Consider the following 13,749-nt stretch of genomic DNA (forward strand, 5'->3'; position numbering starts at 1 on the left):
CCATGGAGCAGCATATGGGGGCCTAATCTATGGGGCAGCATATGGGGGCCTAATCTATGGGGCAGCATATGGGGGCATATTCTATGGAGCAGCATAAGGGGGCATATTCTATGGAGCAGCATATGGGGGCATATTCTATGGAGCAGCATATGGGGGCATAGTCTATGGAGCAGCATATGGGGGCATATTCTATGGAGCAGCATATGGGGGCATATTCTATGGAGCAGCATATGGGGGTATATTCTATGGAGCATCTTATGGGGGCATAATCTATGGAGCATCTTATGGGGGCATAATCTATGGAGCATCTTATGGGGGCATAATCTATGGAGCATCTTATGGGGGCATAATCTATGGAGCATCTTATGGGGGCATAATCTATGGAGCATCTTATGGGGGCATAATCTATGGAGCATCTTATGGGGGCATAATCTATGGAGCATCTTATGGGGGCATAATCTATGGAGCATCTTATGGGGGCATAATCTATGGAGCATCTTATGGGGGCATAATCTATGGAGCATCTTATGGGGGCATAATCTATGGAGCATTTTATAGGGCCATAATCTATGGAGCATCTTATGGGGCGATAACCTTTATGAAGCATTATAAGGGGCATATTCTTTAGAGCATCTTATGGGGCCATTATTAACCTTTGTGCAGCATTATATGGGGTGTATTTTGTATGGAGCATTATATGGGGCTCCTGATTCAATATGGATATTCAAAAATATTTAACCTACTGATGTCTCAATTAATTTTACTTTTATTGGCATCTAAGAAAAAAAATACACCGCGCTATACTGGGAACTGAAAAAAATAATATAACTGAGTACTTACTTGCTGGTGTGTGAAAAAATCACGTGGTGGTGGATGTATAGCAGTATTCTGAGACTATTCACCTTGTCATAGATGTATATATTTGGATGCCAAAACTGCTGAGTAGATAATATAGGGTTACATGGGGGTGAGCCCGTTAGTGTGTTACAGAGGGAAAAAATAAAAAAAAAATATAAATAAATAAAATAAAATATGAACTAATCTTGATTTACTCACTTAAGGAAATCAGAACCATATAAAATATATGCTGTAAATGTAGCCATTGCCAAGTATTAAGATTGGAATGTTGCAGCCTGTTTCTGATGTAAAAAATATAGTAGTTGAAAAAAAAAAAACAATAAAAAAAAAAAAAAAAAAAGAGGGGTATAAATAGATGTTTGAGATAACTGAATGCTGACCTTACTGCATGCCAATTTCAACAGGCGAGGTCAGAATAATTAATCCTGTGCAAAACAAATGATGGCACAGTTCCTGCAAAGTGAATGAGCGTTAGTGACAGCATGTGCCCACTAGTGGAACGAGGTGCTTAATTCTGGTGCACTTACTTGCAGGGCCAGTGCTCAGTGAGGCAGGCTTGGGTGCTCAGCGTGGGGGCTGGGGCTGCTGCTGCTAATCCGTATGGACGTGGAGACCGCCGTTGCCTCGCGTGCTCCGGCCGAGAGCAACGCTGAGGGACTCGGCGTGTGATGGGGCAGGGCTAGCGTGACGTCACACTGGGGGTAAGACGGTGGCTCAAAGGCAGCACAATACCGACATGTTTCGAGAGATAGCTACTCTCTTCATCAGGGCCCTGATGAAGAGAGTAGCTATCTCTCGAAACATGTCGGTATTGTGCTGCCTTTGAGCCACCGTCTTACCCCCAGTGTGACGTCACGCTAGCCCTGCCCCATCACACGCCGAGTCCCTCAGCGTTGCTCTCGGCCGGAGCACGCGAGGCAACGGCGGTCTCCACGTCCATACGGATTAGCAGCAGCAGCCCCAGCCCCCACGCTGAGCACCCAAGCCTGCCTCACTGAGCACTGGCCCTGCAAGTAAGTGCACCAGAATTAAGCACCTCGTTCCACTAGTGGGCACATGCTGTCACTAACGCTCATTCACTTTGCAGGAACTGTGCCATCATTTGTTTTGCACAGGATTAATCATTCTGACCTCGCCTGTTGAAATTGGCATGCAGTAAGGTCAGCATTCAGTTATCATCTCAAACATCTATTTATCCCCCTCTTTTTTTTTTTGTTTTGTTTTATTTTTCAACTATTATATTTTTTACATCAGAAACAGGCTGCAACATTCCAATCTTAATACTTGGCAATGGCTACATTTACAGCATATATTTTATATGGTTCTGATTTCCTTAAGTGAGTAAATCAAGATTAGTTTATATTTTATTTTATTTATTTATATTTTTTTTTTATTTTTTCCCTCTGTAACACACTAACGGGCTCACCCCCATTTAACCCTATATTATCTACTCAGCAGTTTTGGCATCCAAATATATACATCTATGACAAGGTGAATAGTCTCAGAATACTGCTATACATCCACCACCACGTGATTTTTTCACGCACCAGCAAGTAAGTACTCAGTTATATTTTTTTCAGTTCCCAGTATAGCGCGGTGTATTTCTTTTCTTATCAGCTTTAGCTCTTTTAAACAGGCACCAGCACAGAGCCTGTTATTCACCAGCTGCATCTGGGAATAGTGGACCTTCCTTCTCTGTCCAAGTGGACTGGCGCCAGTGTGTTAATCTTAAACTATTTTATTGGCATCTATTTTTATTTTTGAAATTTACCAGTAGCTGCTGCATTTTCCACCCTAGGCTTATACGCGAGTCAATAAGTTTTCCCAGTTTTTTGTGGCAAAATTCCGGGGGGGGTCGTTTTATAAATGAGTATATAAATTAATTGCTAATGAAATGGAAGCAAATTTTAAAATGTACTTTAGTGGTCAAAGAAAAAAAAACATGAAAAAGACAGATATCCTTTATCCCCAACCAAAATATCGCAGTTTCCTCCCTCAAAAAAAGTATGAATATCAAGATTAGGCCTTATGTATCACAATATAGAGAAGCAACATTTATTTGAATACCAGAGTGAACTTTTTTATTTTAATGTATCACATGGACAAAAAAAAAACAAAAAACCCCAGCAAATGTCATGAACGGGTAAAAATTGCCTGATCTCGAACTGGTTAAGTTGGCAATACATGGAATAAAGTTTGGCAACAGTCTCACATGGAATCTGATGGATCCTATTACAAGTCAATAAAGCCTGTTGGGCACAGTGGTACAACCTATACAATGTATCCGGTATGGGGTTGACGTTTGCATTATAAAATTAGGAAGCCCAATGTTAGTGTGAACATAGCCTGAGTGTAGTGATACTTCACTAGTGAATATTGCTAATCTTTATTATCTATACAATAAATATGAAATCTAATGATGGAAACCCCCTTAATTACCATGAAGCTGAACATCAGGAAATCAGAATAGAATGTGTTTGGGAAATATAATACAAGTCCTTTGCTGGTCCTTTTATTAAAATAATGGACCCATCAGAGTATATGCAATGAGAAAATGACAAAAGGTACCTGTGTCAGAAGAGTCAGAATATCCAGCTCATTCTTTAATGTGTATCCGGGAAGTACTGCATCAAGTTGCTTCAGCCAGTCTGTGCTATTCTCTAGCTTTCCTGGTTGAGATTTGTCCTTGTCACTGGAATCACCTGCAAACATACAGCGCCAATTGAGAAGGGAACACAGGAGGACATGTAGTGTCAAGCCAGCGCCCAGGGCCCTTACAGAAAAAGTGATGGCATATCCTAACGAGATCTTGTCATCACTTTACAAAAGGAGAATGAATATCCCTTCAGTCTGGACATTCATAGGATTCCTTTTTTTACATTTAAAGCTCTGGGTAGCCAGGAAACTTTAGAAACAGTATCCCTAGACTTGAAAACACAATTCAACCCTTAGCAATATATGACGTATATTTATGTATTAGGTTGTGTCCCTGACTTTGATGAAAAGTTCCACTTCCTTCCCCACACACGACACCTGATTTAATTAGCTGTCATGTGCCTTTAACAGTCACAGATGGCGCTAAGCCAGCAGCTGTTAAACTGTTAATGTTGCTCTCAATCTCTGACAACAGGATTTAACATACGCAGACAGGAAGCGAATCATTGATCCCACTCATTGCAGTGCCGTCACGTGATCGCAGGGTGCTGATGGGCTGTCATGACATCTGAGGGTCTGCTGAAGACCCGCATGCCTGCCATTACGATACTCCAGTGAACGTCGGCTCGTGGCTGGTGATCATAGATCGCCATTTCTGCGATACATAGCAGTGCTGAAAAATTGCTACGTGCAGCACAGGCAAATCGGACGATCACAGCTTCAAGTCTCCCAGGCGGACTATTAAATAAAGTGAACAAAAAAGATAAAAAATATGGATGGGGAAAAAAACACGTTAAAATCACCCCCTTTTGCCCCATTAAAACTTAAAAAAAAAAAAAAAAAAAAAAAAATCAAACAATTGGTATCTGCGTTCAGAAATTTCTGATCTATCAAAATATACAATAAATTAATCTCAACAGTAAACTGTGCAGCGAGGAGGAAAAAAAAAAACAAACAAAAAACAAAAACACACAAAACACCAGTATTACATTTTTTTGGTCACCACAACAGTGGACTAGAACGCAATAAGAGGCGATCAAAACATCGTATCTACCCCAAAATTGTATTAACAAAAAAAAAAAAAATCAGCTCAGGGCACAAAAAATAAACCATCACCTAACCCCAGATCCCAAAAAATGAAAACTTTACAGGTTTCTAATAATAGCGACGAATGCAAATACTTTTTCGCACAAATTTCGGAATTTTTTTTCACCACTTAATTAAAATATAAACTATACATGTTTAGTATCTACGTACTCGTATTGCTCTGTGAAATCATATTGCCGGGTCAATTTTACTATACAGTGAACAATTAAAAAAAAAAAAAAAAATGTGGAATTGCATTCTTTTTGCAATTTCGTCACACTTGGAATTTTTTTTCCTATTTTACAGTACGCTATATGGAAAAATCAATGGTGCCAATCAAAACGTACAACTCTTTCCAGAAAAAAAAAAAAAACAGCCCTCATACAGCTATATTGACGGAAACATAAAAAAGTTATAGCTCTTGGAAGAAGCACCGAAATAAAACAAACTGAAAAATGCAAAATAGCCAGGGGGTGAAGGGGTTAAACACCATTTGGTGGAGCGATTTGATTGAAATAGTGCATATTAAATAAAACATTAAATAAAACTTAAATATAAATTAAAACATATTGTTAACTTCATTATAGGGGAATATGAGAGTTGTAAAAAAACAGTGGTATACACTAGAGTCTGCTCACCTTCTGTGGAAGGGTCTAAGGATTTCTTGATGTCGACACTACTTTTTAGACCGCTCTCTGGGAAAAGCACTTCGTATGAATTTGGTAACTTGATGCTCAATAAACCGGCCACTGCGGCAACTACACCGTTCAGATTCTAAAGAGAAAAGATAAATCCAAAAGTTAAACAACTCATGGTGCAATATATTTTATATATTGTACATTATGATGTTTAAGTGTCCCCTTTATTTCTTTCAGCTACATAAATATCTATTACATACAAACATATACAGTACACACATTATATAATATACACACACACACACACACAGACACACACACACGGGTTGGACAAAATAATGGAAACACAAAAGTTAGTTTAATATGGTGTAGGTCCACCTTTTGCGGCGATTACAGACTCAATTCTCCGAGGTATGGATTCATACAAGGTGTAAATTGTTTCCAAAGGAATTGTAGCCCATTCTTCAGTTAAAACCCCCTCCAGTTCTTTGAGCGACGATGGCTGCCGAAATTGACGTCTAACTTGAATCTCTAAAATCGACCATAAATGAGGTCTGGGGATTGTGGGGGCCAGATGAGATGCTCAACTTCATTACAATGTTCCTCGTGCCATGCTTTAACGATTCTAGCTGTATGAATTGGTGCATTATCATCCTGAGAGATGGCGTTCCCCTCCGGGAACAGTGCTTGAACCATAGGATGTACTTGGTCACCCAAAATGCCTAAATAATCTCGGCTGTTAATTCTTCCATGAAGGGATATCATTGGCCCAGCGGATCTCCACAGAACCTCCGCCATGTTTTACGGTTGGGAGAAGGCAGTCTGGATGGAATGCTTCTTTCTGCTGTCTCCAAACGAACACTCGGCCGGAGGTCGGAAATAGGAGAATATCACATGTTTCCACTGCTCGAGGGACCTATTCTGGAGGTTTCTACACCACTCTAAACGCTTGGAAACATTTGTCATTGAGAGCAGCGGTTTTCAAATTGCAGCTCTTCCGTGGAATCCAGATTTGTGCAGCTCCCGACGAACAGTTTTCGTGGAAACTGGGTTCTGTAGGTGTTTATTGAGCTCAGCAGTGATTTTCGGAGCCGTGGTCTTGCGATCCTCTCTCACAATTCGCTTTAGAGTCCGACGGTCTCTCTCAGTCAACTTCGACTTTCGGCCGGACCTGTGCTTTGCTGCGGACGTTTTTCCTTCTCTTTCAAACGCAGTCATTACTTTGGAGACAGTACCTCTTGACGCGCCAAGCATTCCGGCACTTTGTTACACTAGCACCTGCCATACGAGCACCAACAATTTGGCCTCTTTAAAAATCCGAGAGGTCTGCCATTGGTATCAGATTTTCATCAATGTTCTTACAATTCTGCAAAACAAACAGTTAATTTACCTACACATAACACAAATCATCAACTACAAAACATTACCATATGTCACAGTTTGCATGTTTATAACATGTTCGAGGATTATAATGTCAAAACGTTAGGTGTTTCCATTATTTTGTCCAACCCCTGTGTGTGTGTAATAGAGATAGAGAGATATCTCTCTCTCTCTCTCTCTCTCTCTCTCTCTCTCTCTCTATCTCCAAGTCAAATCACTCTTCTGTGAAATCAATCTGTCCAGTTATGAAGAAACACTGATTGTAAATCAGTTTCTCCTGCTGTTGTGCAAACGGAATAGCCAACAGGTAGCAAGACAATCCTTACAAAAGGAGTAGGACAAAGAAAAAATCCAGCATGGTAGCAGGTGTGTAAATGAAAAGTCCGGAATTTATTGAAGAATTAGATGAATAACATCATGGTGATATGTTCTGGCTAGGGTGAATGCAACGCGTTTCAGGTCATAGGAGCCTTACTCATTGTGTGGTTCTGCAGGTGATGACCACAGACCACTTCTCTGTTCTCATTCTTTTTGTCTGTTGGTCATTTTTCCATTTTGTTATTGCTCTAGACTATAGAATAGCATGAGGAAGTGTCTACATCCCACAAAAGTTGCCTAGCTAGTGCAGCTCACCCAGGATGGCACATCAATGAGAGCTGTGGCAAGAAGGGTAGCTGTCTCTGTCAGCAGTGTTCAGAGCATGGAGCAGATACCAGGAGACGTGGAGGGGGCCATAGGAGGGTAACAACACAGCAGCAGGACTGCTACCTCCTCATTTGTGCGAGGAGCAGTGCCAAAGCACTGCAAAATGACCTCCAGCAGGTCACAAGCATCCATGTGTCTGCTCAAACTGTCAAAAACAGACTCCATGAGGGTAGTATGAGGGCACGACATCCACAAGTGGGTGCTGTGTTTACAGCCCAACACTGTCGGGCGGACTGGCACTCCATTCAATGTTAGCAAGCAGCCTGAATGGTACAACTCTCCACCTCTGCTGGCTGTCTTTTCTGCTGCAATATATCCTAATGGTACAACTCCATACTTCTGCTTGCTGTCTGTCATCTGCTGCTTTACCATTTCGCAACATATTTTAATGTGCCTGCTAAATCTTTGGTATAATTTGCTTTATTGTATTTTATACTTAGTGCTTTATATCCATGACTGGAGCCTCTCTAGATCTTATCAGGTGGAAGGTGCTATAGCATATAGATTTAGCCAGATCTAGTGTCTTTGATCATCTAACCACCCCCTGGTGTTCTGGCCTCAGCTGCCAAATTATCCCTAATCAGCTTCCACAATCCCTCTCTCCTGACCCTGTAGTGTGGCCTAAATATTTAGCAGTTCCTAAGGGGAGCAAGCAGTGTGGGGTACAGCACACAAGCCTCCCATAAGCAAAGCATCACAGAAGCCAAGCAAAACAGCAGTTATTCCATGGCAATTAGGACAGGAGTCAGGTAAACCCACTTTGCTTTCCCCTTTAAACCATGTGCTTTATTTCTATCCTCCTGTGTTCCCTCGCCATCCACATTCACTGCCCCATCCCCTCTCCATCACGACTGATACACATTATTATTATTATAGCGCCATTTATTCCATGGCGCTTTACATGTGAGGAGGGGTATACATAATACATACAAGTACAATAATCTTAAACAATACAAGTCACGACTGGTACAGGATGAGAGAGGACCCTGCCTGCGAGGGCTCAATCTACAACGGGATGGGTGAGGATACAGTAGGCGAGGGTAGAGCTGGTCGTGCAGCGGTTTGGTGGATCGGTGGTTACTGCAAGTTGTAGGCTTGTTGGAAGAGGTAGGTCTTCAAGTTCTTTTTGAATGTTTCCATGGTAGGCGAGAGTCTGATATGTTGTGGTAGAGAGTTCCAGAGTAGAGGGGATGCAGGGGAGAAATCTTGTATGCGATTGTGGGAAGAGGAGATAAGAGGGGAGTACAGAAGATGATCTTGTGAGCATCGGAGGTTTCGTGCAGGTAAGTACCGGGAGACTAGGTCACAGATGTACGGAGGACTCAGGTTGTGGATGGCTTTGTATGTCATGGTTAGGGTTTTGAACTGGAGTCTTTGGGTAATGGGGAGCCAGTGCAGGGATTGACAGAGGGGAGAGGCTGGGGAATAGCGGGGGGACAGGTGGATTAGTCGGGCAGCAGAGTTAAGAATAGATTGGAAGGGTGCGAGTGTGTTAGAGGGGAGGCCATAGAGCAGGAGGTTGCAGTAGTCAAGGCGGGAGATGATGAGGTCATGGACTAGGGTTTTTGCAGATTCTTGGTTGAGGAATTTACGGATCCGTGAAATATTTTTGAGTTGAAGTCAGCAGGAAGCGGAAAGGGCTTGGATATGGGGTTTGAAAGAGAGATCAGTGTCAAGGATAACCCCGAGGCAGCGAGCATGTGGGACTGGAGAGAGTGGGCAGTCGTTTACTTTAATGGATAGGTCTGTTGGGGAAGGGGGGGGGGGGTCACGTGAGATGGGCGAAAGATGATTAATTCTGTTTTGTCCATACTAAGTTTTAGAAATCTAGCGGAGAAGAAGGATGAAATAGCAGACAGACATTAAGGGATTCTGTTTAGTAGGGAGGTGATATCTGGTCCAGAGATGTAGATCTGTGTGTCATCAGCATAGAGATGATACTGAAAGCCATGAGATTCTATGAGCTGTCCGAGGCCGAAGGTGTAGACGGAGAAGAGCAGGGGACCTAGGACTGAACCTTGCGGGACTCCGGCGGATAGGGTGCGCGGTGAGAAGGTGGTGTGCGAATGGGAGACGCTGAATGTCCGGTCTACTAGGCATGACTCAATCCAAGATAGGGCCAAGTCTGTGATACCAAGAGATGAGAGGGTCTGTAGTAATAGGGAATGGTCCACTGTGTCAAAGGCAGAGGACAGGTCCAGGAGGAGGACGACAGTAGTGTCGCTTGGCTTTGGCAGCTAGTAGGTCATTGGTGACCTTAGGGCAGTTTCAGTGGAGTGGTGTGGCCGGAAGCCGGATTGCAAGTGATCAAGGAGGGAGCAAGAAGAGAGGTGGGAGGATAGTTCTAGATGGACGTGTTGTTCCAGTAGTTTTGAGGCATAGGGGAGAAGTGATATAGGGAGATAGCTAGATACAGAGGATGGGGCTTTTTGAGGATAGGTGTGATTGAGGCATGTTTAAAGCTTGAGGGGAAAACACCAGTTGTTAGTGATAGGTTGAAAAGATGGGTTAGGGTTGGGATGAAGACTGTGGTGAGGTTTGGGATGAAGTGGGATGGGATCGGGTCAAGTGCACAGGTAGTGAGATGTGATCTTGAGAGAGTGGAGAGTCGATCTTCTGTAATGGTGGAGAAGTTGGTTTTGGGGGAGGAGGGCAGGGCAGGTAGGAGGAAGGGCACTGGGGGTTGTTGACCAAAACTGTCTCTGATGTTATCAATCTTCTCCTTGAAAAATGAGGCAAAGTCTTCAGCTGAGATGAGTGGAGAGGGAAGAGGTGCTGGGGGGCAGAGAAGAGAATTGAAGGTGTTGAATAACTGTTTAGGGTTGTGAGACAGGGAGGATATGAGAGATGAGAAGTAGCTTTGTTTTGCTGCAGCGAGTGTGGCCTTGAAAGTAGTGAGGGACTGTTTGAATGTGATGAAGTCCTCATTGGAGTGGGATTTTTTTCCATCTCCGCTCAGCAGCCCTAGAAGTCCGCCTCAGTTCTTTTGTCAGACTGGTGTGCCAGGGCTGTCTGTTGATTTTGCGAGTTTTGGTATGTTTGAGAGGGGCAACTGATTCTAAAGCTACAGCCATTGTGGTGTTATATAGAGCGGCCGCGGCATCCGCATTGTGTAGGGAACTTATGTCTCTAAGAGGGAGGAGGGATTCAGACAGTGAGTGTAGATCGAGGTGTTGAAGATTTCTGCGAGGGTGTGCGAGTTTTTGAGGTGGGGATTGTGGACTTGAGGAGGAGAGGGAAGAGAATGTAAGTAGGTTGTGGTCAGAGAGAGGAAGAGGTGAGTTAAGAGAGGCTAGACAGGGAGCAGAGGCGGGTGAAGATGAGCTCTAGTGTGTGGCCATCTTTGTGAGTGGCTGCAGAAGACCATTGAGTGAGGCCGAAGGAGGAAGTGAGAGATAGAAGTTTAGTGGCAGCTAAGGGGGAAGTGTCAATGGGGATGTTGAAGTCACCCAAGATGATAGTGGGGATATCAGTGGAAAGGAAATGAAGTAGCCAGGTGGTGAAGTGGTCAAAGAAAGTGGTGGCTGACCCTGGAGGGCGGTATGACAGCTAGTTGGAGGTAGGAGGGGGAGTAGATGCACACAGAGTGCACCTCGAAGGAAGGGAGGGTAACAGAGGGTGGCAGTTGGATTGGGGTGAAGGAGCAGTTATCTGACAGGAGAAAACCAGCTCCTCCACCATGCTTGCAGCTGGGGCGGGGGGTGTGGAAAAGGTGGAATCCACCATATGAGTGCAGCAGGAGAGGCTGTGTCAGAGGAGGTGAGCCAGGTTTCGGTGATGGCGAGGAAGGAAAGTATGTTAGTAATAAAAAGATCATGGATGAAAGAACGTTTGTTGCAGACAGAGCGAGCGTTCCACAGAGCTCCTGCTAGTGGGACTGGGGAAGCTGGGGCTGGGCGAATGTGTATAAGGTTGGAGTGGTTACGGAAAGTTGAGATTGGGTGTGGATAGGAGGTAGAAATGACTGTGGGAATGTGGTGAGGAGGACCAGGATTTGAAGAGATATCGCCGGCAGTGAGGAGGAGCAGAGTGTTAGCAGGTGGGAGCAGGAGAGGGCATGAGGTGGCTGTCTGTGTTTGGAGACAGAGGATTGTATGTCGAGGAACAGATCTGAGGAAGAGGCGAGATGGATTGGAAGGATTGAAGAAGAGATGAACAGTTCCTTATTAGGTGTAGGGATTAGTGGGGTTATCAGAAAGTGAAGGATTATAGGGGTTAGAGTGGAAACAAACAAACATTGTTTACAGTGACTCTTTCCAGTTACCTTCTGTTCCCTTCTGGATTAATTCATATTTTCATATCATCTCACACTTTTAAGATACACACTGCAGACTAAAGTCTTGGCAGACTTGTGCTATGCAATATGTGCTACGCAATATGTGTTAAAATGTGCATTCAGGTGTGAAGCTGAGAGGAGTGGTCTGTGCTCCTCTTGGTCAGATAATTAAGAGTGGACCAGATGCATATGATCAAGTCAAAGTAAACAAGGTCATAAATAATACTGGGGTAAAGAAGGGGGTTAGTTGAGAGACATACCAAGTGAATGCTATGTGCAGAGGTAAGAAGTCTTTGTGGAAAGCGGAGTTACGTACCAAGTGAATGCTATGTGCAGAGGTAAGAAGTCTTTGTGGAAAGCTGAGTGACGTACCAAGTGAATGCTATGTGCAGAGGTAAGAAGTCTTTATGGAAAGCTGAGTGACGTACCAAGTGAATGCTACGTGCAGAGGTAAGAAGTCTTTGTGGAAAGCTAAGTGACGTACTAAGTAAATGCTATGTGCAGAGGTAAGAAGTCTTTGTGGAAAGCTGAGTGACACTCTATACTTCCCTCTCCCATGTACAGCTCCCATGCACTCCTCACCTTCCTGAAAAATCTCAGCCCATCTTGCCCAAACACATCGCAGAAAAAAACTACTTACAATTCAAACTACTTGCTCTTTATCTTCCTACTCCTACTGATTGCAGGGACATCTCCCCCAACCCTGGTCCACCATCCCCCAACCTCTACCCTACCTCATATCAAAACCATAATAATCTTATTAATATTACTTGCATTCCCTCATCCATCTTTGCCCTGGAATCCACGGTCTGTTTGTAACACAGTAACATAGTTTTGAAGGCTGAAGGAAGACCTTATGTTCATCTAGTTCAGCCTATTTTTAGTGCAGCTGTTCTGCATTGTTGATCCTGGGGAAGGCAAAAAACCCCACCGAGTAGAAGCCAATTATCTCCATAGGGGAAAAAATTCCTTCCCCTAAGCTGGGTCAACCATCTACCTATAATACTATGTTATTTGTAACCTTCTATACTGTTACTCACAAGAAAAGCATCCATTCCTTTCTTAAATTCATGCAGTGAGTTGGCCATCACCACTTCCTCAGGAAGAGAATTCCAGAGCCTCACTGCTCTTACCATGAAGAACCCTCTTCTATGCTGGTGCAGAAACACGGGTATTACATACCTGGTAATGTGTTTTTTCATGAGACATGACGGCACCACGAGAGAGGGGATCCGCCCAATGAGGACAGGAAACCTTCAAGATAAAAGGGGCGGCTCCTCTCTCCGCATCAGTTGTTTTACAGAGCACGAGAGGAATTACGCAGGTTAGTGTACATATAAATAATACATCCTTTACACTACTAAATTTCTGACACCCAAGGGAGTGTATAATGCTAATAATGCACCCAACTAATGATGTGATCAATAGGGAGGGAATATAAGGGTGCCGTCATGTCTCATGAAAAAACACATTACCAGGTATGTAATACCCGTGTTTTTCCATTCTACATGACGGCACCACGAGAGAGTTACAGAGATTTGTATTCTCTTAGGGAGGGATCACTGCTTGTAACACTCTTCTCCCAAATGTGAGATCAGAGGTAGCAAATAGGTTTAACCTATAATGCCGGAGCGGACCAAGAGGCCGTCTCACAGGTTTGGTCTATGGGAGCGTCTGCTCTCTCCATCCCGGGCGTCATCATGGCCCTCCTGGAGTGGGCTTTATACCTTCTGGAATAGCCCTGCCTACACTGCTATATGTTAGCATAATGGCCTTTTTCACTCATCTAGCTATAGTCTGTTTAGAGGCTTTTAAGGCTCTTCCTTGCCCCTTGGAATGAGACAAATAAGGACCTCTGTATTCTCCAAGGACTCGTTACCTCTAAATACTGCAGGAGATATCTCCTCATATCTAGGCAATGAAGCCTCTCCTCCTTCTGGTAGTTAGTATCATGACAAAATAGATAAGATTATCTCCTGAGCCCTATGATATTTTGACATCACCTTGGGAAGGTATGCTGGATCTAATTTTAACACAACTCTATCGTCTATGGCCTGAGTGTAGGGAGGGTCTTATTGATAATGCGAGTGAATGCTCAACCTACTGGCCGACGTGCGTGCCATTAATAAGGCTGTTTAATGTTAGAATCCT

At 43.5% G+C, this 13,749-nt stretch overlaps 1 protein-coding gene across 5 annotated transcripts in view; it reads right to left on the reverse strand.

Moving 5' to 3' along the window:
* KMT2D (lysine methyltransferase 2D) overlaps window positions 1–13,749 on the reverse strand; it is a 305,115-nt gene that overhangs the window by 12,904 nt on the left and 278,462 nt on the right. For all 5 annotated transcript variants that reach the window (XM_073563406.1, XM_073563409.1, XM_073563408.1 and 2 more), the window contains exons 45-46: window positions 5,238–5,373; window positions 3,427–3,560 (exon numbers count right to left, since the gene is read on the reverse strand). In XM_073563406.1, coding sequence (XP_073419507.1) covers window positions 3,427–3,560; window positions 5,238–5,373 — 270 coding nt within the window. The remainder of the gene's footprint in view (window positions 1–3,426; window positions 3,561–5,237; window positions 5,374–13,749) is intronic.

Source organism: Dendrobates tinctorius, unplaced genomic scaffold, assembly GCF_039654945.1.
Source record: "Dendrobates tinctorius isolate UK_male_01 unplaced genomic scaffold, ASM3965494v1 ptg000388l, whole genome shotgun sequence".
In the NCBI taxonomy this organism is placed as follows: Eukaryota; Metazoa; Chordata; class Amphibia; order Anura; family Dendrobatidae; genus Dendrobates; species Dendrobates tinctorius.